Source organism: Ochotona princeps, chromosome 12, assembly GCF_030435755.1.
Source record: "Ochotona princeps isolate mOchPri1 chromosome 12, mOchPri1.hap1, whole genome shotgun sequence".
Classification (NCBI taxonomy): Eukaryota; Metazoa; Chordata; class Mammalia; order Lagomorpha; family Ochotonidae; genus Ochotona; species Ochotona princeps.
The window spans coordinates 62,939,937-62,966,602 of NC_080843.1; the positions used below are offsets into that span (position 1 = coordinate 62,939,937).

Sequence of the window (26,666 nt, forward strand, 5' to 3'; positions counted from 1 at the left end):
TGTTTTTCTATCTTAGTCCTCCAGTACCTTGAATAACCTGGATAATACAGTGAGCCAATTAAAAAACTCCCAAGACACACTAAGCTGATTAATTTGCAGACCAGAGAGCTGGCTGGCTTATGCTTTTATTTAAGCAAACCACGTATAGCAGCAGTATGTGGTACTGATTTTCTAGCAGTAAAAACAACAAGAACAAAAAAAGGTACATAACTGAGTGCCTTTATCTAGAATGCCTCGAACATTCCAAGAGTGCTTTTTCAGACTTTGAAGTTGGATTTTTTTGTTTGTTTGTTTGTTTGTTGATTGGTTGGTTGGTTTTAGATTTTGCATGGACTTTATTGGCATCCATAATCTGCCAAAAGCCAGAACATTTTTGAGCATAATGTCTGTGCTCAGTTTCGGATTTTAAGAAATTTCACATTTTAAGATGAGGAATGTTCTTCCTGATATATGTGTGTATGTTTGTTTATACAGCATACAAGTGCACACATGTTCTGCTCCACAGCCTATTTGGGAAGGAGAATCCTATGCCCTCAGGGCCTGGCTCTGCCACTCTTCAGAGAGATTCATAGTCAGCCTTTGGAACAGTTCTAAAGAAACAAAATAATAACTGCTGTTAGAAATCACATCAGTATTACTTATTAAAAGTGATGTAACTGGGACTGTCGTTGTGATGCAGTGAGTTAAGCTTCTCCCTAGAGTGCTAGCATTCGGTAGGGGTTTCCGTTCAAGTCCTGGCTGCTCTACTGTTTACCCAGCTTGCTGCTGATGCTCTTGGGAAAGCAGTGGTAGATGCCATTCCTGCCACCCAAGTAGGAGACCCAGATGGAATTCCAGGCTCCAGGCTCCTTGATTTAGCATGGCCTAGCACCAGCCATCTGGGGAGTGAAATAGTGGGTTGAAACTTCTGTGTGTTCTATCCCCCTCCCACCTTCTTCCCTTCTGCCCTTCTCTCCCTCCTTCCCTTCCTCCCTTTTTCCTTTCTTCTCTGTAACTGCGCCTTTCAAATAAATTATCATCTTTCTAAAAGTAATATATCTCTTAGAATATTATTAAGAATAGGTCTTTTCCATTTTATCAGGATCATCAGTAATTGAGGCATTTTTAATTTGGGAGAAAGATAGTCATGTATTGATTATGTTGGTTAAATCAAACACATACTTAACCCAAAATTGTGATTGAGTTTATTGGTGCTATGCTTGCAAAGCCTAAATCATGTTCTTTTTGATCACTAACCTTTCTGAATTTTCCTAGCAGTCACCCCTTCATCCCTTCCCATTTGTAGGTTATTCTCCAGAGTACTTCACAAAGATATTGCAGGGCTGCATGCTTGTTACAGCTGGAAAATGTAACTGGTTGCTGTCCAGCCAGACTTGTTGTAAATGTGTCTGACCCTAAGATGAGAAGATACAAGGCTAGAGATAGGTAGTGCTTAGCCAGATAGCCAGAGATGATGATTTTGACTATTGAATCCATATCACCACCATGATGTAGTGGGTGACTGCCAAATGTATGGATGCTGCGAACCTGGGAGCCTGTGTGTGTGTGTGTGTGTGTGTGTGTGTGTGTCAGAGAGAGAGAGAGACAGGAGTGAGAGAGCTATGAATTTGATGACAATTTTAAAAGGTCAGGAGGCTGAACTCTCAGGAAAGGGAATACTTGCTGGACATGAATTTTAATGAAAAATGTTGCAGGATTTTAGGTGATCACAAATATCTAAGCTAGTTTCTGTCCCATGATGGATGTTCGGAGAATCCCCATTTCCTCCTAGACCGATTGCAGTAAGGAACTGTGGCAAAGGCAGAGAATTACTCATGTCTCCTGTAACTGGATGAGTAATTGAAGCTGAGTATATTGTTTGTCAGTGAAATTACATATCAATGGTCGGTCCTATTTCCAGGTTACAAAATGTAACAAAAAGTGCTGGATTATGCTTAATGTATAAATGTGTATTACATGTATATGCTCAAGAATTGCACTGAAATTTTAATCATCTGCTTTTTTTAAAAATGGCTGAGCTGAGCTAAGGCGTGTACCAAAATCATGCCGCTTTGCTTCAAGTTCTGTTTACTTTCTCTCGCCTAAGTGTGTTCCACATGGAGAGCCAGATTTGTAATCCAGTGGAACTTGAATTTTTGTGGCACTGGACCTGGTATTTCATTAACCCTGGGCCGTTTGCTGACCTTCATTGTCATCTAACTCCTAGGCAGCAGATGGGAGTACAATTTCACAGACGAGGAAAGAGTTAAGTTCAGGAATTTGCCTGAGGTTATCAGTTGGTAACCAGAATCAAGGACTCTTGATTCAAGAGTACCATTAGAATTGTGATCCTGACTACCTCTTAGTTGAGACTAGTCATCGTGGTTAAATGTATTTAAAGTGTCTTTAGAACAGTTTTGTTCGTCAGAGTGATCCTCCAGCATTTGGCAGTGTTGGCTTCCTTTGGCAATGAAACGTACGCATTTCTACAAATGAGGAAAATGAAAGATTGTCACGTTCTGGTCATCCTTCTTTTTTTAGGTCAACAACTATAACATCAGCAACGTGTCCCATAACTACGCCAGGGCCGTCCTCTCGCAGCCCTGCAGCACACTGCAGCTCACGGTGCTGCGGGAGAGGCGCTTCGGCAGCCGGGCACACAGCCATTCCGATGGCACTTCTCCCCGGGAGGAGATCTTCCAGGTGGTTCTTCACAAACGGGACTCCGGTGAACAGCTCGGCATTAAATTGGTCCGAAGGACAGATGAGCCCGGCGTTTTTATCCTTGACCTGTTGGAAGGGGGCCTGGCCGCCCAGGACGGCAGGCTCAGCAGCAATGACCGAGTGCTGGCCATCAACGGGCACGACCTGAAGCATGGCACCCCGGAGCTAGCTGCCCAGATTATTCAGGTAGACTCCAGCTACTTAACCTGAATGGCCACAGGAGTGGTATTTGTGTTTTCATTGTCAAATGCCTTCCGAACTCAGGAGACAGATAGTATTTCATTAGAAAGTCAGGCCTGGCTACCTAGATTCTTGAGAACCCACACTGCAGGTTCACTGTGGAGAACAGCCGCATCCCTGTGAGCTTCCGGGACTGGCTGTGGGTGCTGCGGCTTCACCTTCATCTCGCACCTGCTGTCTGTGCTCTGTCTAGCAAGCCGGACTTCACAGACAGTGGTGTCCACCTTGAACAAGAAGGAAAGCAAGGTTCAGAAGAGTTGTGCTGACCATGGCTATGATCTGGCTGGTCTTTTTAAACTCTCTTTCAAGGCCCATATAATAGTGGAAAATAGTTAATATTAAAAATAACTCTTGTCTCTCTAGTGAATTGTGTTTTTAGTTTTTAAGGGATTCAAAGTGTTTCAACCACATAAAATGTGTCCTCCTGGCATCCCGGTGAGGTGGGCAAGGATAGTCATTATTTAGAGAAAAGCATCGTTTTGAGGAGGAGCAGGAAAACACAGGATTGGAAAGGCACCCTGAGGAGACTTACAGGTTCTGCAGCATGCCAGGGTGTGGGGTGGGCACTTTCTGTGGTGATAAGGATGCAGCCCAGAGGTGAGGAGGGCACAACCAAGCAAGCCCCAAGAGACTTGAGCATCAGGAATTAAGGCAGGCTGTTCATCACTAAAGGTGTGTTGATAGCACCATAATGAATACTTCACAAACTACCCAGCACCACTGCTCCCCTCACCCCACCTTTTTTTTTTGTTTCTTTTTGCATTGCAAGGATATTCAAAAGATCCAGAAACTCACTACATAGATTTGAGGTTTAAGGAAAATTGCTTCAAATCAAAGGCCACACCGGGACCCATGCTTGTGGATTCTCAGCTAGATTCTTCCCTTGCTTGTAAGAATGTTGATGGGATGCGGAGGAGGAAGCATTTGTTTGAGGAAATACAAGAGTTAAATGCACTTCGATGTAAGAAGGTAGATGAAGGGCTGGCACTGTGGTGTGTCAGGCTAGTCCTCTGCCTGCAGCCCCTGTGCCAGTTCATATCCCAGCTACGCTGCTTCTGATCCAGCTCCATGCTAATAGCCTGCGAAAGCAGAGGAGAATGGCTTAAATATTTAGGCCCCTGCACCCGCAAGGGAGACCCTGAGGAATCTCCCCTGGCTCCTGGCTTCGGATCAGCTCAACTCTGGCCATTGTGGCCATTTGTGTAGTGAACAGTGGGTACAAGGTCTCTCTGTTTCTCCTGCTAATTCTACCTTTCTAATAAAAGTGAAATCTTTCAAGAAAAATGTTTTAAGTTACATCAATAAGACAAAGGTATCAGTTGACTGTAAACACACAGGGATCTACAAAAATGTCAGGAAAAATGCCTATTATGAAAAAACTATGGACTTAAGGAGTTTTTATAACAACAAAAAGTTACCTTGAAATTCCATTGTTTCGGGCTTGGCAGTGTGGCCTAGTGGCTAAGGTCCCCGCCTTGATCCCATATGGCCGCTGGTTCTAATCCCGGCAGCTCCACTTCCTCTCTATCTCTCCTCCTCTCAGTATATCTGACTTTGTAATAAAAATAAAATAAATCTTTAAAAAAAAAAAAAAAAGAAATTCCATTGTTTCACAAACTTCTATCCCTCTCTGTAGGTATCTCAAACAGTATCTAAATGCTCTAATTTGTAACTATACATAATCCTTACTAGATTTCTACCCAAAAGGTAGAAAATACTGATACATGCAAAATATCAGTATATACAAAGTATATACAGTTAAGAAATGTATTTTAAACTGTCCGTGATATGTGTATTGATTTATTACAAGTAGTTGCATCATATTTTTTCCTGATTTTCTTCAAATTCTGGAAACTGAAGTTGTTTAATTTAAATTTTTTTTCATAAAAATTTAGTCTTGTTTTTATGCTATAAAAAGAACCACATAATCCATGTCTAAAAAAGGAGAGAATTGAAGAAATATACAGAAAGAAAAGTTTATTAATACTGAATATACCAACATAGCTACATTAATGCTTTAATTATCATGTTTTAGTATATCCACAGCTGTATAATCAAAAATTGAATCTTTACTATGTTTAAAATCAAAGGGCTTAAAAGGAAAATCAGTTTAAAGTTAGAATTTAAATGCCTGCTTCCATCAGATTCGCAGTGTTGAAAGTCAAGCTTTTGCTTCTGTTCATATGAAGATTTTCCCCAAAAGTTAATGGACAAATGGAATTAAAAGGCAGGTTTATTTGGGGGAGAAGAAAAATCTTGAAATCTATGCAAATGAAGATATCTTCAACAGGATCGTGGAAAATGCATATTATGAAAATCTTTGCATGCCCCAGCTGTAGGCAACTGCCTAAGGTACCTTGTTCCTAGGCAAGTGTTACACAACTGGGAGAAAAGCAGCTGGCAGGCATTCTGGGCCTGGTTAGTGCCAAATTTGTGTTCACTATGCCAGTACCAGCTTAATAGCCTGTTCTTTTTTTGTGTTTAAGGATATGTGGGGAAGGCAGGGAATGCCAGGACATGCCACCTTGGCCCCCAATCAGGGGAGGCTGCACATTGCCCTGGAAAGGGGGTCTGGGGACATATTGGAGTAGGGGCAATGGAGGGCATGTTTGACAGGGAAGGAATGACTTCAGGGACTTCTATGGACTGGATCACTGTTCTCACAGGTAGGGAAGGGAGATGGAGTAATTTGGTGGGGGACAGGGAATCGAAGGGTTGTCTGGTCAGGCCAAGGCACCTGCCCATGTGGGAGACCTAGGCTGGGCAAAATAGCATCACCCACCATCTACTGGGATGCACAAAAGCTGGGGCTGTTGGACATAGGCCACAATATCTGCCCATGTTAAAGCAGGTTGTGGGGTGTGTCAGGCTGGGATGCAGCCCCCACCAGAACACAATGAACCAAATCTGGGGGCAGATTTTGTAGGGGACTTGTGGGCTCACCTCTGGGACTGTAGCACCTGCTGGTTTGAGGAAAGGTGGGGGTGGTAAAGAACTGAACCAGACTGGACCACCGGACTCACCTAACACTCAAGGGAGCCAGGGATGGGCCAGGTTACAGCACCCACCAGCACATGGAATTGGGACTGAGGGCAGACCATGCCAAGCCGGGCTGCTGCTGACACATATGAGATCTGGAGTTGGGAGTGGGTCTGGTGGAGAACTTGGGGAATTCCCCAGCTAGGCTGCAGCTCTTACTGGGGAAAACAAGAGCCTGGGCTGGGTTCCAGCAAGGGCAGGCAAAGCTTGCAGCATCTCCTGGCACACACAAGAGCCAGGGCTAATGTGCAACACCCACTAGCAAGAGCTGAGACTGCAGACAGGCCATCTCAGGCTGAGTTGAAGCTACCTCCAGCACACACAAGATCCAGGACTGGGAACAAGCCTGCTAGGGGAAGTTTGGGAACTTCCAAGCTAGGCTACAGCTCCCACTGGTGATTGTGAGAGCCAGGACTGTGGGCAGACCAGGATGGGCAAAGCTTCAGCACCTGCCAGCACTTTCAAGAGCCAGACTGGGTGTGGGACTAGCTGGGATAGGCTGTATCACCCACCGATTTACATGAAAGCCAAGTCTAGAGTGGGTCTGGCTGGACTAAGCTGTGGCACTCAGTTTTGAGAACCAGAATAGGTATAGGCCATTCGGTCTAAGCTGTAGTACCCATCAGTGAGTATCAGGACCAGAGGCTGGCCATGTTAGGCTGGGCTGCTGTACCTGCTGGCATTTGCAGGTACAGGCCTGGTAGTGGGCCTGGTAGGGAAACTTAGGGAACTCCCCTGCTTGACCACAACTCCCACTGGTGAGTTAAAAACAGGCCAGGCCAGGCTGGGCTGTCAACACCCATGGGCATATGTGTGGGCTACATGTAGGGCTGATCCAGACTGGGCCAGTCAACAGCACGCACTGCAAGAGTGAGAGACAGGATGTGGTGCAGGCCAGACCAGGTTGGACCACAGCACCCAGCTGTTCACCTGAGGGATGGGAGTGAGCGAAGCTGCGTTAGGCTGATGCACCCACTGGTGAGTGCTGAGACTGGGGGCAAGCCATTTCAGACTTGCTCATAGCACCTGCTGGCATGTGCAAGATCCAGGGCTTGGAGCCTTGGGGACTTCCTTGCTGGGCCACTGCTTCCTCTGGTGAGCATAAGTGTTGAGACTAGGGATGGGCCAGTCTGAGCAGGACTATAACACCCATCAGCTGGCATTTGGGCTGGGCCTGGGGGCAGTTCAGGCTCACATGGCTCATGTCAGACTGGACTGTAGTACTGCTTGGCAGGCACAAAATCTGGGGCCAGGAGCGTGCCTAGTGGGGGAACTGTAGGCACTCCCCTGCTTGTCTGCAACTGCCACTGGTGCGTGTGAGAGCCAGGACTGGGGCAGCCTAGAGAAACGACACCTGTCAGCATACGTGTAGGCCAGGTCTTGGGGCAGGTCAAGCTAAGTTAAACCGCAGCACCCGTAGTGTGCACAAGAGCCAAGTGGAATGCAGGATCGACTGGGCTGGAGGAGGAGAGCCTGATTGAGGTATTTGGAAGTCACCCTGATTAAGCTGTAGCTTCTGTTGGTGTGCATGAAGACCAGAACCTGACCAGGCAGAACTGAGCAGACAGCTGCACCCACTATTAATTGAGCGGTTCAGGTAACCAGCTGAACCTGACCCTGCATTGGCTGGCACACACAAGAATCAAATTTGAGGTCAACCCAGGCAAGGTTTCTTGAGGATTCCCAACTAGATGTTTGAACTCAAAACCTGGCCACAGGGAAAATCACAATATATGTGGTCCAACCTTGGAGTGCATGTGTCAGGAGTGTGTAGTGGACAGCATGCCCAGGTGTACACAGGGGACATGACAACCAGCTCATCTAGGCCAGCATAGGCTGTCAAGTTTCTTGTCAGGGGATAGAAAGCAGAACACATTGGATAACTGACTGGAATATTTCATGGTTATAAGGTGATAGGCAATAAAGTTATTCTGTATATTGAAATAAAAATAAAAATATTGTCCCCACTTCATCTGTAGCATTTGACATGTAAATGTGAGGACGTCTAATGTCCTGCCTGGGTCTACCCTTTAGGTGAGGTACCTAGACTCTGCTGAGGTGGTCAGTGGGGTTTGGGGTGGGAGGTTAGCACTACTCCAGGCCTTTTGGAGGACTTGTCGAAAATCATTTCACTTAGTAAAATGCTTCAGCGACATGTAGCTTTGAGGGCATTGAAAGTGTAGTGTTGTGTTTTTCACTGTAATTATAATGGAGAACGTTTTCGACGATCTTTATCAACTTTTGTCATAGGAAGAACACAATTGAGAATCGTGACTAAAAGGACCAATAAATGATATCTGTACTTAAAAAAAGTCTATACTTTAAAAATGTAATAGATAAGAATGTATTTGTTTTCTGGAAATGTGCATAACAGCCTTTAAAATCTAAAATGACACTCATGGCTCTTCTATAATGATTTAACATGTAAGAATGCATGTTTGGGTCAATGTTATCCACATACTGTTGTTGCACATGGTTTCTGTCATTACGCTTTTCAGTGTTGTCTATGCTAATGTTTTTAACTTAGAACTATAGCAGGCAGACACACCATTGCAGCTTCATTAATGGTTACTTCCATACCAGACACCTTGAATTTCATTTTGAAAGTCACAACAGCATTTAGCCAAGTTTTGAAGGCTATGCCTTTAATTTTCTTTCCTTTGTTCTCCAATCTCACAAAGAAATACCAAGGCCCACCTTGAAGGGGCAGAGAAGTATTCAGAGATCATGGGGAGATGAGAACCCAGGCAGTTTGGGGGAGGTGGGGGTCTGCACTGGTCATTTTGAAAGTGGGGTTGCAGAGGACAGGCCCAAGAGCCTTGTGTGTGTTTCAGCCGCAAGGATCAAAATGAAATGGTCACCCTTCCTCGCTTTGTACCAGATGCTTGGCAGCCACAGGCCAGGCACATGGTTGAAAAGTGCATTGAGGACTACACTACCTAGAATCTTTAAAACTAAAAACCTCATTTCTGATGGGTGGTAATGTGTGTATGTGTGTGTGTGTTTTCTCCAGGCCAGTGGAGAGAGGGTCAATTTAACAATTGCTAGACAAGGCAAAGCCCAGCCTGGTAACCCTGTCCGAGAAGCAGCAGCGCACAGCGGCAGCAGCCAGCACCACTCCCAGTCGCTCTACCCCAACAGACCAACCTCACATAAGGTGAGAACGTTTTTGGTTGTTGTTTTGTTTTATGCCTGCCTCTGCGGATTGTTGCTACAAACTTCCAAAATTAAATGAAGGCTTTTTGTTGTATTGGTCAGAATTCAGTAAAGCTGGTTTTTGTTTTGGTTTGGTTTGGTTTTTTTGTTTGGAAAAAGACTTAAATCTTGGCTTTTAGTCTGTTGGAAGAATTGAACTGAAAGCTATGTGGCCTGCCATCTTCAACAACTGGCTGATTGTCTCAGTTTCATAGCCACTAGAGGCAGTTTCTTGGTGGAAAGAGAGTCCTCTCCAGGTGTTGACAAGAAGTGTCTGATCGTCCAGAAAAATCGTCTGTTTAGTCCTACTCCAAAGTGAGGTTTATCTTGGGTTTCTCAACATCAGTTACATACATGATTGAAAAAGCCTAATGAAAGCACAATCAACAAGTCTAAACTTAGCAATTGGGCAAGTTGCCTACAGTAGCACAATTAAATATGTTAATATTAAACATGAATCATAAATTTTATAGGCATATCTTTTGTGTTGTAACATAGATTTTTTGTGTGGTAACATAGATCGCTTAAAATTTCCCAAGATTCAGCTGCTTTGTCGCTACCTCCTCAGAATCATACCTTGGTCAGTTTTATAATACAGTCCAAGGCCATTCATCTCTGAGGATTTGGGATGCCGTCTCACTTTCATTCCAGAAATCAAGAGAGAATGAATCTTTTGCATTCCTCATCCTGTAACCTTCCTTGATTTCTGTGAGTTCAACTCGGGGTAGGCCAGGAATTTTTCAGCAGTGATGTGATGCTCGCCTCATTTCGTGAAAGTGTAGTCTATAAAGGCGAGCTTCCAAAGTCGCTCTACTTAAGTAAGCCTGAATTGCCTGAACTTGAACCTGTTTAAAAAACTGTAGCAAGTTTCTTATGTGGTACTGCTGCCTATTCACGTTCGGCACAACAGCAGAGGGAATGATCACTCCTGGAACCTGTGACTGAGGTCCTGGAAAAGCATGACTGAAAGACAGCATCTTGACCAAGCAAGTTTATCTGGTCCTGAGCTAAGCTCAGACTTGTCCCTGCTCTTTGGCTCAGTTCATATATTAAAGAAATGATAACCACAGACATTGTTCCCATTTCTGAGTGGAACCCAAGACGTGTGAGAGAAACCTATAATTTGCCTTCATCACGGTGACTGTGAAAAAGGAAACAGAAGCTGTTGTTTTGAGCAGGAGTTCAAATAGGTGTTACTTCATCTAACTGTTTCTTGATTTACGAGAATGACAACATAAGGTGGATTTAAGACAGTTTAAAAACTATTAATCATGCCGGCAATTCATGCAGAGATTCTGCTTCTTTGTTTTGGACACATGTATTTTTCTGTCTTAACTTCTGTAATTCTTACTCTCCTTGATTTTAAGTGACAGTGTTTTAAATGACACTGCTGAATTTATTCTCATTCTAGATCCTTTGCATACATGGAATGGAATGTGTTAATTTAGTTATTTACTCCTAATACATTGCATGTGCTATGTCAAAACCTGATTTAGAAAAACAAAGGTCTCTTAGGGCAGATTACCTCATATAACTCTGCAACAGCCTGTCCAGATCATAATCATTGTCAAAAACTGGGTTACTCTGATGACGCTCAGTAACTGCTTGGATAAACTTTAAGACAGTGTTGAACCCTTAGGAGAAGTGTGCTGAGTAGAATCTTGACGTTGGACATGATTCCTGGAGGACAACCGCATACATTTCAGCCATGTAAGATAATAAAACATCTGCCATTAATTGGTTAAGTAAATACCTGAAGGCTGAAGCTGCGTAAGTAAATATACTCAAGGCTGAGTTTACCTGCGTTGTCTTCATGATAGTTAGGTTTGCCCAGTTTTAAAGGATACTAAGATAAATTCCATGCCTTTGGATAAAAGATTGCCTGAACATGTTTGTAAGTTTTCTACTCATAACATTTTCTTAGGAATGCTATGTAACTATTACAAATATTTGCTTTGATGAAATTTCAAGAATATGTATATTCCAGAAGCCAAGACAGGCAGATAAGCCTGGAATTCTAGACCATAATTTAGAGATGTGGTAAATAACATTAGCAAAGTAGACATCAGCCCTTTAAAACAGCATTTAAAGGAAGTATTCTGATTTCATAGATAGAATTCATGTTTTCCATTTTTAATATTGTTACCTACAACATTCTGTGAATAATGATATAAACTTGCAGTGTTACATTTAATGGGATGGAACCTTAATGGGATGTGTGAGTGCATGTGTACAATATGTGCACCTAGGAAATCACACTATATGCACGTACACAAAATCCTACTAACATGTAGTTTGCCTGCTTCAGCTCATGTGTTGCACATGGCAAGCCCTAATGTCAGATAATGCTAATTTAATGTTAATCTTGTGTATGATCATCCTGTTACTGAATTCAAATCAAAATTATTTTTTTTAAACTTTTTCTTGATTCTAGGAACACGTCAGTGTAACTAATGACAAATGTCCGTAAACATGTCTTGTCCCCAAGAGTGTTCGTCTGGTGGAAATCAACTCCCTTATCATTAACTTTTTCTAAAAGTCCATTTATTTCCTGTGTTTTTAGCTTTTCATGAAAGGTTTTTTTAAAAAAAAAATAAGATTTATTTATTTTTCCATTGGAAAGGCAGATATACAAAGAGGAGAGACAGAGAGGAAGATCTTTCGTCCGATGATTCACTCCGCAAGTGGCGGCAACGGCTGGAGCTGAGCCAATCTGAAGCCAGGAGCCTCTTCTGGGTCTCCCACGCAGGTGCAGGGTCCCAAGGCTTTGGGCCATCCTCGACTGCTTTCCCAGGCCACAGGCAGGGAGCTGGATGGGAAGTGGAGCTGCCGGGATTAGAACCAGTCCCTTTATGGGATCCCGGCACATACAAGACAAGGACCTTAACCATTACACCATCGCGCCGGGCCCTCATGAAGGTTTTAAAGGTAGATTTGTACTTGGCTTCACAACTAAGCACTTGTAATCCTGGTCAGTAAGAATCAAAGGTAGTGTTGTTTTCCAGCAGTTAACAAAGTCAGCACTTTACTCTGTAGACTTATTTCAAAGAATTAAGGAGAAACACAGAAGTAAAATTGCTGCTTTGTCTTTAGGCTCTTAGACGCATCATTTATAGAATTGGTTGTATCTTGGCGCGCAGGACAGTTGTGTGGAGGATGTGTTTGTTTTGCACTGACTCAGTTCTGTGTTTTTGCAGTGCCACAGGGCACCTACAACTGTGTTTTGCTTTCAGTTCTAACTGAGGGATTCAAAGAATAATGGCTGTATAAGTGCCCCAGGAAGGGATGACTTTGGCTTGGTGACTAGGTTGCCTGCATCCCATCTTGTAGCACAAGACTCAAGTCCTGATTCCGCCCCTGGCTTTAGCTTCCTGCTGATATGCACCCAGCAGTGGTGGCGCGAACACTTGGGAACCTGCCATGTGTGGGGGACTGGAACATGTTCCCAGCTTCAGCTCTTGGCCCAGCCTCAGAGCTTGCAGGCGTTTAAGGAGTGATCCAGTAGGTGCAAGCTGGCTCATTCATATTTCTCTCTTCTTCTCAAATAAGTTGGAAAAAAATGTTTAAAACAAATAAATGCCATGTGAGTTTAAGGTTTCTTCACCTTTCCATTATTCATTATTCAGTAATTTTTTCCTTTCATGTTTCAGGATCTTACTCAGTGTGTCACATGCCAAGAAAAACACATTACTGTTAAAAAGGAACCGCACGAGTCCCTTGGAATGACAGTGGCTGGGGGCAGAGGGAGTAAGAGTGGAGAACTGCCCATCTTTGTAACCAGCGTACCACCACACGGCTGCCTCGCGCGAGATGGCAGAATCAAGAGAGGTAAGACAGATGTCAAGCCGTTTCACCATGTCTTAAGTAAACTCAGACTTTTTAAGAGGTTCTAATTTTTTATTAGAACGAGTTTTATTTTATTAACCCCATTATGTGAAAGCATACAGTTTTTTTCTATAAGGTTACAAAAAGGCTCATGATGGGCCTGGAGCGGTGTCCTAGTGGCTAAAGTCCTAACCTTGAATGCGCCGGGATCCCATGTGGACACTGGTTTTAATCCTGGCGGTCCCGCTTCCCATCCAGCTCCCTGCTTGTGGCCTGGGAAAGCAGTTGAGGATGGCCCAAAGCCTTGGGACCCTGCACCCACATGGGAGACCTGGAAGAAAGTTCCTGACTCCTGGCTTCAGATTGGCGCAGCACCGACCAATGCGGTCACTTTGGGAGTGAATCATCGGACGAAAGATCTGTCTCTCCTCCTCTTTGTATATCTGACTTTGCAATAAAAATAAAATAAGTCTTCAAAAAAATAAAAAAGAAAAAGAAAAAGGCTCATGGCAAGAGAACATTGCCAAACCTTGGGGACAGTGGTCCAGAATTTTCTAACATTACTCAGACAACTGGGTTATTTTATCTTGGGGAAGGTCCTCTGAGGCTGACACCATGGCACAGTAGGCTAAGCCTCCGGCTTCAGCAGGAGCATTCTGAATGGCTACTGGTTTGACTCCCAGCAGCCCCACTTCCCATCCAGCTCCCTGCTTATGGCCTGGGAATGCATTGGAGTACAGTTCCACATGGGACACCTGAAAGAAGCTCCTGGTCCCTGGCTTCAGATCAGCTCCACCTGTTATGGCCATTTGGGGAGTAACAAACTGATAGAAGACTGCTCTCTGTCTGTCCTTCTCTTTGTCCTTCTCTTTCTGTAAATTCACCTTTCAGATAAAAAAAAAAAGTCATTAAAAAAAAAGTACTGTAAGAGTCTTAATGCTTCTGAGCCATCATGATCAGATATGAAGAGAAAGCTAAGTCTTAAAAGTTGCTCTTCTAGAATGAAACCATAGGGCCTAGCGCATTGGCTCAGTTGGCTAAATCCTCACCGTGCAAGCACCAGGATCCCATATAGGCACTGGTTCATGTCCCACTGCTCCACTTCGCATCCTGCTCCTGCATGGGAGACCCTGGTTTCAGATTGGCTCAGCTCCAGCCATTCCAGCCATTGCAGCCATTTGGGGAGTCAAGCAGCAGATGGAAGACCTTTGCCTCTCCTTCTCTCCATAAATCTGATTTGCCTTTCCAATAAAAACAAATAAATAAATCTTTAAATAAAAGAAAGAAAAGAATGAAGCCATATCACCCAGCAATGTTACTCCTAGGCAGATGCAAACATAGGTCTGTGTAAAAAGTTACCAGGGGAGGCAGCATTATGACATAGCAGATAAGGCCATCCCTGTGACGCTAGCCTCATGTATGAGTCCTGATCTGCTGATCTGAGTCCTGGCTGCTCCACTTCTGATGCCTATTGGTGGCCTGGGAGAAGCAGCAGAAGATGACCCAAGTGCTTAGGTATCTGCCTCCCACCTAGGCAACTCTGAAAAAACACCCTGGCTTCAGCCTAGCCCAATGCTAGCGGCTATGGCCATCTGGGGAATGAACCAAAGGATGGAAGATTCTCTCTCTTTTCCCATCTCTCCTCCTTCCTCCCTCTCGCTCTCTCTGCCTCTGCCTTTCTCTGTAACTCTAATTTTCAAATAAGTAAATAAATCTTAAGAAGCAAAAACAAAACTTGTGCACCAATAGTCATAGCAAGCAGCATTATTCACAATAGCCAAAAAAGTGGAAACAGCTCAGCTTCCTGTCAGCAGATGAGTGGGTTGACAAAACACAGTGATTCACTGTGAGACGGCCTCTACAGGTTAGCAAACTGCAGGAAGGCCTCACCTGGAGCCTGGCCAGTGCCGCTGCCGTGCTGTTGGGCTGCTAACCCTCCAGAACTCTAGTCACGTAAACTTAATGTTCTTTGAAAGTGAGCTATTCTCAGGTGTTTCACTGTAGCACCAGACAACAGACTAATAGGCTAATATACATACTTACTCAGCACAGAATTTGGATTCATTTGTTTCCTTGTTTTATCATGATTTTTCAAGCTTTTTTGAAATGAAAGTGTTTTGCTTTCACAACCCGAACACAAATAGATGGTAAGTTGATAAGGGGGATTCTCTGTGAACTACGTGGCAGCAAAATGTCTGCTTCCAGAAAACTAGTATTTCTTCCTTCTTAGCCTTCGATATAATCCTTGTTGCCCTTGTTTTATTGTATTGCTTGGCAGTTTTTGCTTCTTCAGGCAAGGGCAGATATCTAAATCACTGGTTTTATTTCTCTGTGTGAGCTCTAAACATCTTCTCTGTACATACTTGTATTCTGGCATGTTTGCACCGAGTGTACCACTAGAGAAGTATAGAATAGAATATATTAAAAATGCACGTCTTAAAGCAAAAGACCAATTCATTGTTAAATAGGAAAGAGCTTCAGAAGTCTGCACAGCTAGCTCAAATGAGAGAAATGAGCAATACGTATACCGAAGCTCGGGCGAGGGTTAGCAGTCCCCATCCTACTCTTTTCTTACACATTATGACACCATTGTAAACTTGTGAATTGACCCAGAGTGTTTTCTATGAATTGGATTTGTCCTCAGCATTATGCAATTTACAAAGAATTCTTGTTAGAATACTCCTTTGTCTCAGCTACTGGAACTGAGCTTTCTGGATGAGCGTCCCAGCTACAGGCTCACAGGGAGGCCACCGTGTGGCAGCTCAGCTCATTTCCTTGCTTTTTCATCTAAAAATAGGTGACATATTGCTGAATATCAACGGCATCGACCTGACCAACCTGACGCACAGTGAGGCTGTGGCGGTGCTCAAGGCCAGTGCTGCCTCCCCTGCCGTGGTCCTGAAGGCACTGGAGGTCCAGGTGGTGGAGGACGCGGCCCAGACCCTGGAAGAGCAGCCCAGCACCGTCAGTGAGAATGAGTATGACGCCAGCTGGTCCCCGTCCTGGGTCATGTGGCTTGGCCTCCCAAGGTACTCCCAGCCTTTTTGTTGTCTCACAGAATAATCTTAATCATGCTTCCAACATTTAACCTGTTAGAAACAGAAAGGCTTGGGTTTGCTAGAAGTAGTCACATCACGTGACAAGAGGGAAGGACTCCTTCAGGTGTTGGATTTAATGTAAATGAAGCTTCAAAGACATTCATGTATAAAAATGAATAAAGTTAAGTCTTTCCCTTCCTGGGAAGGACACTGTGGGCATAGCCATGAGGTTGAATGCTCCTGTTTTGCCTGCTCAGAAAAGTTGCTGTTTCCTGGCACTCATTTTAAAATATACTTAGACTCCATGGACATTTCTCACCAGAAAAACAAGGCCGGCATGGACCTTTCTGAAAACTCTTCCAAATTCCCCTTAAAATGCTTTCGCTGGGCACATGCTTCTTGAAGCCAAACCACTGGTGTTCGAGAGCAGCTGCTCCACCATGATGAGGTGTTCCCCACTGCACCCACGCTGTGCAGCTCCTTAACCCTGGGGTCTCGGGAAGGGTGGGGCCTCCAGCCGCCTCCCAGGGCACCCGCCCTTCCCTCGTTAGAACCATCTTGTTTGCTTGGATTGAATTTAAAACAAGCACTAGCATTTGTGTAGCCCATTATGGCTTCCCAAGTCCTGTCCCCGTGAAGAGTCACAGAGAAACGCAAGGATCTGATTGGATTTCACTTGGATTTGCTGATTTGCTCTCTCTGTTAAAAGGAGCGAGTGTTCGGCATGTGTGGTGGAGGATACCTGCGTTGCAGATCCTCGTGCTTTCTGGCCCTGTCTCCTGATTCCAGCTTCCTGCTAACGTAGACCACGGGAGGCAGCAGTGATGGCCCAAGTCTTTGGGTTCCTATGCTCACACAGGACAGCCGGGCTGAGTGTCCACCTCCCTAGAACTCTTTCCTGCCAGGCACCTGGGAAACAAGACCAGGCTAGAACCTGTGGTGGATTATATTTCACTTTGCAGAATCAGCTTTGTTAAATGCCCTTTTAATGCACTCAGAACAGGAAACCTTGCCTGAAATGCTGACCGATTTCACCTAGAATGGAAGTTTTTTTTTTTTTTCTATGTTATTTAGGTGATGGTTTTGTGTTTTGATTTTCTACTTGCTGCTTGTTCCCAAATTCATAAAATTGTGAGAACATGAGTAGATACTGGTTCTCCTTTCTCGGACGGCATTCTCTAACAGATCAGTGTCCATGATGTGAAAGGAAAGGAAGACAAAATGTATTTTGTTACTGTTTTTTGGGTTCCCTGTTTCGACTGTTAGATCTCCCCTTAGAGCAAAAGCATTGCAGGTGAGACAGGAAAGAACAATAGTTAACTCTTCATCTACATTTAGGGTGGGCCCTTGAGTGTGCCCCCCACAGGGTCAGCTCCACCCCACGTCCTTCTGGAGGCCACACCCCTGATCATTGACTCCTTCCATGTGAGTGCCAAGGCCAACAGTCCTAGATTCCTTTCCTACCGCTGTATATTAGAATGTAGTGGACAAACACAGGCACATAACCTTTGTCCGGACTTCTGAGGCATCATTTGCAACCAGGTTGACGTCAGCTCCACTGCAGGCGTGCCGGCCGGTATTTTCACTTGGGAAGCCTGAAGAGAGTTGGAGAAACGCAGGCCTACCTAGGACTACTTGTGTGTCAGAAAGGGGACTGTCAGAATGGTGCATTCAGAGAGGGAAATAATATAGACCAGCCCTTGTGTCTTCCTCCCAAAGTGATGACAAAGGTGATGCAGCTGTAAGAACCTCCATGTTCATTTCTCTGCCTTTGTGTGTGTGTGTGTGTGTAGTGCCCTTCACAGCTGCCACGACATCGTTTTACGGAGAAGCTACTTGGGAAGCTGGGGCTTCAGTATCGTTGGAGGCTATGAAGAGAACCACACCAACCAGCCTTTCTTCATTAAAACCATTGTCCTGGGGACACCTGCTTACTATGATGGAAGACTGAAGTGAGTATTGTGCAGGTTAATGACAGAGTGGGGTTGCATGTGCTGGACATGATGCTCAAACGCAGCCCTGGTGTCAGTTTTTATAGATAAAATGTTACTGTGGTACTCCTGTGTTTGTGGCTCATCAGTGCTAGCGTCTGCCTACTGGCTGTAGAGTTTGAATCCTGGTGGCAGAGTCCATGCAGTGGGCAGAGCCGGAAACATTGATCACCTGACCCTTACCTTAACAACAGAAGCCTGCCAGCCCCTGCTCTAAACTGAAGCTTTTGCCTCTTCCAGCTTGTCGCTGGTAGCCTAGTTTCGCTCATCTGGTGGGGGGGACCCGAGGCTGAGTCCTCTGGCAGGGTGCACGCTGCCATGGCAGCCAGCTTGACTCAGGCGTGGTCCTGTCGGCAGATGACTCTATGTCCCTGCAGCATGCTGCTCTTTGCCTGGCAGGGTGTTTCTGCCAGCCCTGCGAGGGAGGGCACCTGTGCCATGTATTGTTCCGTCCTCGGCAAGCTATGACCAGGCCTTGCCTTGCTCAGAGTAAGATCTCAGTAAATCCCAGATGGCCCAGTGCACAGCAGCTTCCAGAATGCCAGCACTTAGTGCTGTGTGTGCGTTATTTAATCTTCCTAACAACAGTCCCATGAGGTTAGTGTCATTACTATTCCTGCTTTACAAATGAGGGAACTGAGGCTTGCCCAGGATCAGGTAGCCCAGAGTGGCTGGCTGGCATGCAGACCAGGACGTCTGGCTCCAGCGTGTGGCCTCCAGCCTCCACTAACTGCCGTCCCTGGGGCACAAAGTGCCAGTCACGGTCGCTTTCCTATTTCAAAGCTGAGGCAGTGGGAGAAGAAAGAGACAGTGCCACGAAAATACCACCACCCGAGGAAGAGGCTGGCCGAAGGTTCTCTCTGCCTCCGTGAGGGAAGCAGCAGCTGCTAAGAGGGAGATACTGACACAGTGGACGGGGCCTGCACAAGTTCAGTATTAACTGTCCTCCCAAAGAGACCTTGTGACTCTGGCCGGTGAATGTGGAGCAGTGAGCTCCAGGTCGCTCTCCACGGATGGAGGTGAAGAGTATGCTGTCTGCGGAGAGGAGAGGGAACCTGAGCTAATCCTCCTCTTAGCTACGCCGCTCTGCCAGGCCTCGATTAGTTTGTCACTTACATCCCACCTGCTTCCAGAAGGAAATTAAAGTGGATAACATTGAAGTAGCACATTAGTTAGTGTTACAAACCAGAGAGCAGAAACCCTAAGGCTAAACACTCAGATCATTCCACTTAGAAGACTAGAACGATCCCCGGATTCATCATCCATTTGTGGTTGTTCTGCTCAAAGAGCTGAGAGTTTTAATAGAAAGAGGAAGTGCAAGCCTTTACTGTTAATTTGGTTCACATGTGTGAACTCTAAGAGCAAAAGGTAGGAACAAAACAGTAGCCAGTTTCCCTTCAAGTACATTATTAGTGGTATTCTTGTTATTTAAAAAGAGGAAAATTATTCTGCATATCCTTAAAATTCACCTGCCAGTTATGGGAGTGGGCTCCAGTCAGTTGGCAGGGGGAAGGCAGCCCAGGAGTTAGAGTCATCCCATATGTTCCTCTGAGTAGATAATACAGCCTAATCGGGGGCAGTTAATTCCGTAAGTGAAAATGCATCCTGCACAAATCTCAATCGGGATAATGTTTTTAATACCATGCAAATGGTAACTGTCTCTTTCTGTCTTTGTCCAGATGTGGAGACATGATTGTGGCCGTGAATGGCCTGTCCACCGTGGGCATGAGTCACTCTGCACTGGTGCCCATGCTGAAGGAGCAGAGGAACAAAGTCACCCTCACAGTCATTTGTTGGCCTGGCAGCCTTGTGTAAATTTTTGAAATTGATTATCAGTCATGCATCTTCCTTTTGAGATCTTTGAAAGAAAACCCCTTAATTTCATTGTTTCTCTGATTTGGAGCTATTGGGGGAACAGCTGGTATACACAGGGCCAAAACTCACCATGATGATCCATCCACCTGTTAGTATTGAAATTGTTTCTCTTAGCTTGGAAGCATTGTCTTCAACTAACCCCTGGTGAGCTTATATTTTCGAAATTCAGATGTTCGGCTGTCAAAGTGTTGCAGTAGTGAATGAAGCCCAGTCTAACTGTGACCCGGCCAGCTGACGAAAGGACTTCTGGGGGCTCTGTTTTCAGTTCTGAATCGTGCAAGTTACGGATCCCAGGACAGTTATCAGCAAAGCCAGTAACAGCAGCCAATAGCTGCTGCTGGTCCCAGCCAATGCCATGATCACATACATTTGAAATCTGATGATAAGCTTCCACCATTTTTCATGTGCCAACATTTCAAAACTTGATCCTGTTTATAAGTTTTCTAATATGTGTTATTTCTACTTTAATCTCTCAGTACTCATAGATGATGAAGACATAAATCTGATACCATTAAAGAGCCTTTTTAAAAAATAGTGAGCTATTATTAGAGTAGTAGGGAATAAAAGATAATGCTATCCAATGACAAAGGAATTTAGAGGGTAATTATAGTTTAGTGCTAGAGATGTTGAAAAGCTGTGTTTACTTGAATAGTGCAAAAGCATTAAGGATTTACTTCCAAAGGAATGTTTTGCTATGTAGGACAAGTTTGAAGCAGTTTTTGCAAAAAGTCATTTCTAGAGTTTGTATTATACTTACCAACGATCCTGGCTGGACGTGTTTTTGTGATTTATGCAGTTAAACTAGATGATGAATCTAAAACCTCACTGCTGTTAAATATATAAACATACATCGCAGCTAAGTAGAAAGGAGACATTTTAATTTAATTCAGATAACAATATGTGTTCTTGTACTTTAGAGACCTTTACATTTCCTGTTGTTTCTTATGAACCTAATCGTTTCAAGTAAGATACTCAGAAGTTCTGCTTTTTTTTATCTGCAATTACAGGTTTCAGATGTTAATATCTTTGAATCAGCTATTGGTCACTAGGTTATTTCATATTTTTTGAAATGTTTTTGAAATGCTTTTGAAATTCTGACTAGCCCATTTTGTCTGTCCTTCATTTGTTATGGTTGTCCTTCGGAAAACATGTAAAGAAGTCATAAGGGAAGAATGTTTTTACCTTACTAACAATCATGCATACTTGAAAAGTGACATTTAGACGCCCAGTTCAGAACCTGAGCTAATGTACAGGTGAGCTCTGTACTGAATGGTGTTGATCGTCGGCGAATGTATCGCGGAGTGCTACCACGTCTCATGACGCATGTACACTTTATCTTCAAACTTAGCAAGCAGAATTGCCGGGGTTAACTGATGATTCCAGTTGGTTTTATAATTTTTTTAAAATCCTATCTCTTTGGAATAAATAGTGACAATCATTGCTGCCCACTTTGGTCCCTGAGATGCGCTGTCGGGAGGGCATGTGACCAAGGTCTGGTGGCACGCCCCACGCAATGGGTTCCTGTCACTTGTTATTGGCAATTTAATAGTGAAGTGCTCTGAACTTATAATTTGCCTGGAACAAGTTTTCTTCCTGCTCTCCAAACAGAATTTTTGTAACGAATTTTGCTATCTTTTTAAATACCAGTTTTTAACAACGAATAATGGAGAGGGGTTGTCCGTCCATCAGCAAATATCATAACTGCTACTCTGAGCTGGATATAGATGTGTAAGTATCTGCTAAATACTTACATTGAGTCTGAGGGTGTAGTGTATTGAAAGAAGAAATGTTTTCCATTTTTGGTAGTTCGTGGAAATTCGAGATGAGCTGAAGTGGCTAAGATTTTGTGGCAGAAGACGGCAGCTTTTGGTCACAGTGATATTTGGTGATGGCAGCTTGCTCATGATTTGTTACTGCTACGGAAGTATTTTGGATTGTCCTCAGTTACATTCTTATAGTTAAACAGCTTCATTTGTTCTGTGCCTTCTGTTTAAATTATTGAGGATTTTTCAAATGTGTTTGAATAATGATGTGATCATCATCAAGGATGGAAATAAAAGTCATCCTTTCTGTACCAGTGGCCTGATATGTCTTCTCACAAAACAGTAGCATGAGCTCCGCTGGTGATCCTCGGGGTCACAGGCCCCCCCAGAGCAGCTGCGCCAACACACGTGACTGATCAACAGGGTACCTGTGGACCGCACTGCCCAGTGTGCATGTGGCTTCTGGGCTCCTGAGAAGCAGCCAGAGCTCACAGTTGAATCCATTGGGTTCCACAAGAGCCACCGTTGACATTTTCATGTTTGTCTGATGTCATTCTGAAGTGCTTCTTCATAATGCTCGACCATGTCTTTTGTGATTCAGAGCATCTTGTTTGTCCAGATCTGCTGATGAGGCCAACTGCAGAGGTGACCCCAGCACAACGCACAGCTGCTCTGCCCAGACTAGCACGTCATGAACGGACATGGTTCCTCTCAGGTCTCTGCTGGCTGAAGGGAGGGTTTGAGCTCCTCGGGGTTCTTATTAGATAACTCTTCTGCCATTTTGCAGTGTAAATCCATTCCATCTAGCAACTCTACCAATTACTTTCTATAACAACACAGGCTTCGGAAGGCAAGTTGTGCGTGGAAGTGCAGTCCCTAATAGCTATAAGTGCGTTAAACAAGGGGTTACAACTTTAATCACATACAGCACGGGTATATCCCGTGGTTGGCAGCAGGCATGACCTCTGCCAGGAGAAGGCAGCTCTGCCCATGTTGGGGTGACGGGAGAAGCACTGGAAGGTTTTTCTGCCTGAGTTCTTGTTCAAACATTCACCTGCAGATACCACTGGGAAAATGGGCTGTTTCACCAGTGAGCACTTGTAGCAGCACTCGCTCACCATGTCCCTTCAAAAGCTTTCCATTTGCAGCTGAGTTCAGCCAACCACAGCCCCGTTCCCAGAGTCACAAGACACTTACCAACTCGGTCAAGTTAGAAACGGCTGTTGCTTAGACTCTGGTGGAAGACAAGCAGCCATTTTCCAACATCCAGGCTAGAAGGGTGGGGTAACTTGTTAAAGAGTTTACTAGCCTTTGCATGGGTTTTATTGAAAGTTTAAATAGGTCTGTGACCTCCTCTGAAACCAGTCTGAGGCTGTGCTGGGTCATAGACTCATAACTGAACCAGTCCCACCAGCAGGCTGCCCAGGGGAATAGCACCCAGCAGCGGTTTGGTAAATTTGCCCTTTGCTGTTCCACTTCCTTCCCTGGAGCTCAGGCCCTCAGGGTTCGGTCTCAGATCCCTGGCAGGCCTGACACTTGCAGGCCTGAACCGGCATCCTCGGCCCAGCCTGGGCAGCTGTGGAGAACTGAGAGGCAGGGGATGCTCCTGACAGCAAAACTCTCTGAAAACAAAATTAATATAAGTTTAAGGAAAGTGTGTTTCCAAGACTTGGTTGTCCTTGTGTCATCAAATTCCCCACACCCAATAGAGTCACTTCTCCCCCACAGATGCAAGATATAGAGCTGTGACATTGGAAATGCCTTGACACTCATTGAGTGTAGGCATCACTGTGATACGGGCATCTCTTGCTTAAATGCTTCACATGACAGGGACCTCACTACCTCATTCCATGCTTTTTCTTCTGTTGGGCATGTGTATTGTAAGTGATTGCATATTTGGTTATTTGGTAATAATTTATCCTTGTCCCTCTTCCCAGTTTGAGAATAGAGACCAGCGAAGAGAGAAATAATCTCATATGTAGCCATTAGGGTTGCATAATACACAAGCTATCTCTGGATTCACCTTCTAAAAAAAAATATTTTCATTTGGAAGCTAGATTTATGGAAGGAGATCTTCTTCTGCTAGTTCACTCCCCAAGCAGCCACAGTGGCTGGAGCCAGACCAGTCCAAAGTCAGGAGCCTAGAACAACTTCTCCAGGTCTCCCACATGGACACAGGAGCCCAACTCCGGGGGCGCATTAGCAGGGAGCTGTCTCAGAAGCGGAGAAGCTGGGACTAGAATCATCATCGTCCATTTGGGATGTCAGCCTTGTGGGCAGACTCAAACCAGTGCTGAAATGGGATCCCGATGCTTGCAAGGGGGGAATTAGCTGATTGAACCATCACACTGGGCCCAGAATTTTGTTGTTTGTTTCGTTTTGGGGCGATTTGTTTTGTTTTTGCTTTCAAAAAGCCACACACACAGCCTGGAACATGTTAGGTTGTGACTGTGCCATGACTAAGGAAGAGTTCTTGTCCAATGTGGCTGTGAGACACACCGGGTCAGCAGTGCCTGCGTCATGGCTCCAGGGTCTCCTAGCTGACTGCCACACCTCATTGTTGTTTTGGAAAAGACACTGACGTATGTTGGTGCCCACATGATCCAAACCTGGAGGTAACTGTGACTCACTGGGGAAGCCAGACAGCCCCGGCCTCACCCCTGTGCCTGACAAACCCGCAGCACCTGGAGCAATTCAGCTCTGGTCCTCAGCCTCCTGCTGTGGAGGGTGAGAAGAACCAGACATTCTCAAGTGGCTGTCACCCTGTGCTGACAAGTCTATAGACACAAATGCTGGCTGTGACTACCCCTTCCTGGGAATGACCAAGAACCACTGCAAGGGCCTGGCATGATGAGTGACTAAATTCCGCCCTTGCAAACACCGGGATGCCATATGGGCACCGGTTCACGTCCCAGCAGCTCCACTTCCCATCCACCTCCCTGCTTGTGGCCTGGGAAAGCAGTTAGGAACGGTCCAAAGCCTTGGGACCCTGCACTCACCCACTGGCTTCAGACTGGCTCAGCTCTGGCAGTTGTGGCCACTTGGGGAACCAGCAGACACAAGATGTTTGTATCTCTCCTTCTCTGTAAATCTGCCTTTCCAATAAGAATAAATCTTTAAAAAAATAAAGAAAAACACAGCAAGTGAGTTAGAGCTACTTTTACTAGCAGCTGACAACATCCCACTTCACTGTGTCAGCTCTCCTTGTATCTCGCTCTGCCTGCTCCCACACACCCTGGGAGGCAACAGGCATGGCTCAAGGGAATGGGTTCCTGCTGCTCACGTTGGAGACCTTCGGTTGAGTTTGTGGTTACCCCCCTTCAGCTTGGCACAGTCTTGTGGGTATCTGGGAAGTGGACTAGCAGGTGGAGAGCCCTCAGCCCTTGCTGGGCCTTTTAGAGGCACCTCTGCACTCAAACTTGGGGTCAGCTTCGGGGTTTGGGGTTTCCCTGGCCATCAGGCTCAGACACCAGCATGAGCTGGCCAAGGACTGGGCTTCTGTTCATGCTGTGCCACTCTCCCAAGAATGCCTTGCTGTGCTGACTCTCTGACCACAGCCCATCAAGGCCAGCCTAAGAACCAGTTGCCCTCACAGTCCCATCCTCACCCACGTTGCCATGGTTTCCTTCACAGCACACTGACCACACCTGCACTGGACACACTTCTCGGCATCTTCAGGCCTCAAGGTCTAAGGACTCAAGTCCCCGTTCAGTTAACTGCCTACCCTGCGGCGTCCACGCAGTGCCACAGGCTGCAGAGCCCCTGAGGAGAACGTGAGAACTGTTCCCTGCATGTACATCCTCCATGATTTACGGGAAAAGACGCCGCAGTGGGATGCGGCTTGGGTGGTCCACTGGCAAAGGGGACGGGAGCGGATGCAAGGGCAGCCGGGAAGTGCGTGGGCTGCACGTGCAGGCAAGGTGGCAGAACACACAAGTGACTGTGGACAAGACTGTGATTTCTGAGACCTCCTCAAATGAGGAGAAAAAGAGGGTATAGGCAGGAGCAAGGGAGGATGTGAAATTTCCATAATGGAAATGCATTGGTGCGAACCAGCCAACCAAAAGCCTGGGAGTGAGTGAAAGAAAGGGCTGTGCCTTGGACCCCTATATGGAAACTAGCTAAATGAGTGTATGCAGAAACCACTAGGACATCTCCCCGTGCCGTTAGGCATCATTTCTGGGCGTATTTGTTCATGACGAAGTGCACACGGCAAGTAACTGACATGATGACACCAGGTGTTTGCTTCGCTATACTTCGGGCACTGCAGGTGGAGCCGTCTCAATTTCTGGAATCTTTCCCAGCTTGGTTGGCTCTTGTAGTGATTTCATGGCATGTATTTGGAGTAGATTATTCTTATTTGATAAATAAAGAACACTGAAGTTTCCGCGAAGTGACTCATACTCACGTAACTGGAAAAATACAGATGCTGGTAGCCAGAGCCCAAGCAGCCCTTCCCGACCCCCAGCCACCCATGAGCCTGTACCCACCCCTTGCACTGAATCCAGAGCCTGATCCCCCTGCCCAGCCTGCAAAGGGGAGAAAGCATTGCTGTCACCCAGGGGGACTTGGCCACATTAGGTATTCATCCATAAGCATGGCAAAGAGGAGGTCAGCCCTGCGTTTTGGGAAGGGTCGCACCGCAAGTGACGAGGTCAGAGGAAGCACCCTGGCTGGCCCCTGGAGCTGCCAAGAGTGAAAGTGAGGCTGTAAGCTGTAGCAGGTCAGTGTCTGGCATGCTTCCCAACTTTGAGAAGGATTGAGTCTCCTTGATTGACAGGTGCCTCTGAGGAGAAGGTCCTCCCACCCTGGGAATGGAGAGAGTGGAGGAGCACCCAGAAATAGCAGGGATGCCTCACTGTCTCCCGTCTGACTGATGCTGCTATGGTGGCAGCAAAGGGGCCTTTAAAATCACATGTCAGGCCATGTCCCTTTGCTAGCATGGCCTCCAGTTCCTTGTGGCCAACAGAGTCAGGTCCAGACTCCATAGCTTGATT

General features: G+C 45.5%; 1 protein-coding gene across 2 annotated transcripts in view; it reads left to right on the top strand.

Annotated features, from left to right (window-relative positions):
- The window catches only part of LNX2 (ligand of numb-protein X 2), a 90,921-nt gene extending 68,842 nt beyond the window's left edge, over window positions 1-22,079 (top strand). For both annotated transcript variants that reach the window (XM_058670929.1, XM_058670928.1), the window contains exons 5-10: window positions 2,521-2,889; window positions 8,996-9,139; window positions 12,828-13,005; window positions 15,800-16,031; window positions 17,834-17,992; window positions 19,711-22,079. In XM_058670929.1, the coding sequence (XP_058526912.1) occupies window positions 2,521-2,889; window positions 8,996-9,139; window positions 12,828-13,005; window positions 15,800-16,031; window positions 17,834-17,992; window positions 19,711-19,846 (1,218 nt within the window). In that variant the 3' untranslated portion in view covers window positions 19,847-22,079. The remainder of the gene's footprint in view (window positions 1-2,520; window positions 2,890-8,995; window positions 9,140-12,827; window positions 13,006-15,799; window positions 16,032-17,833; window positions 17,993-19,710) is intronic.
- Window positions 22,080-26,666: the final 4,587 nt, after the last annotated feature.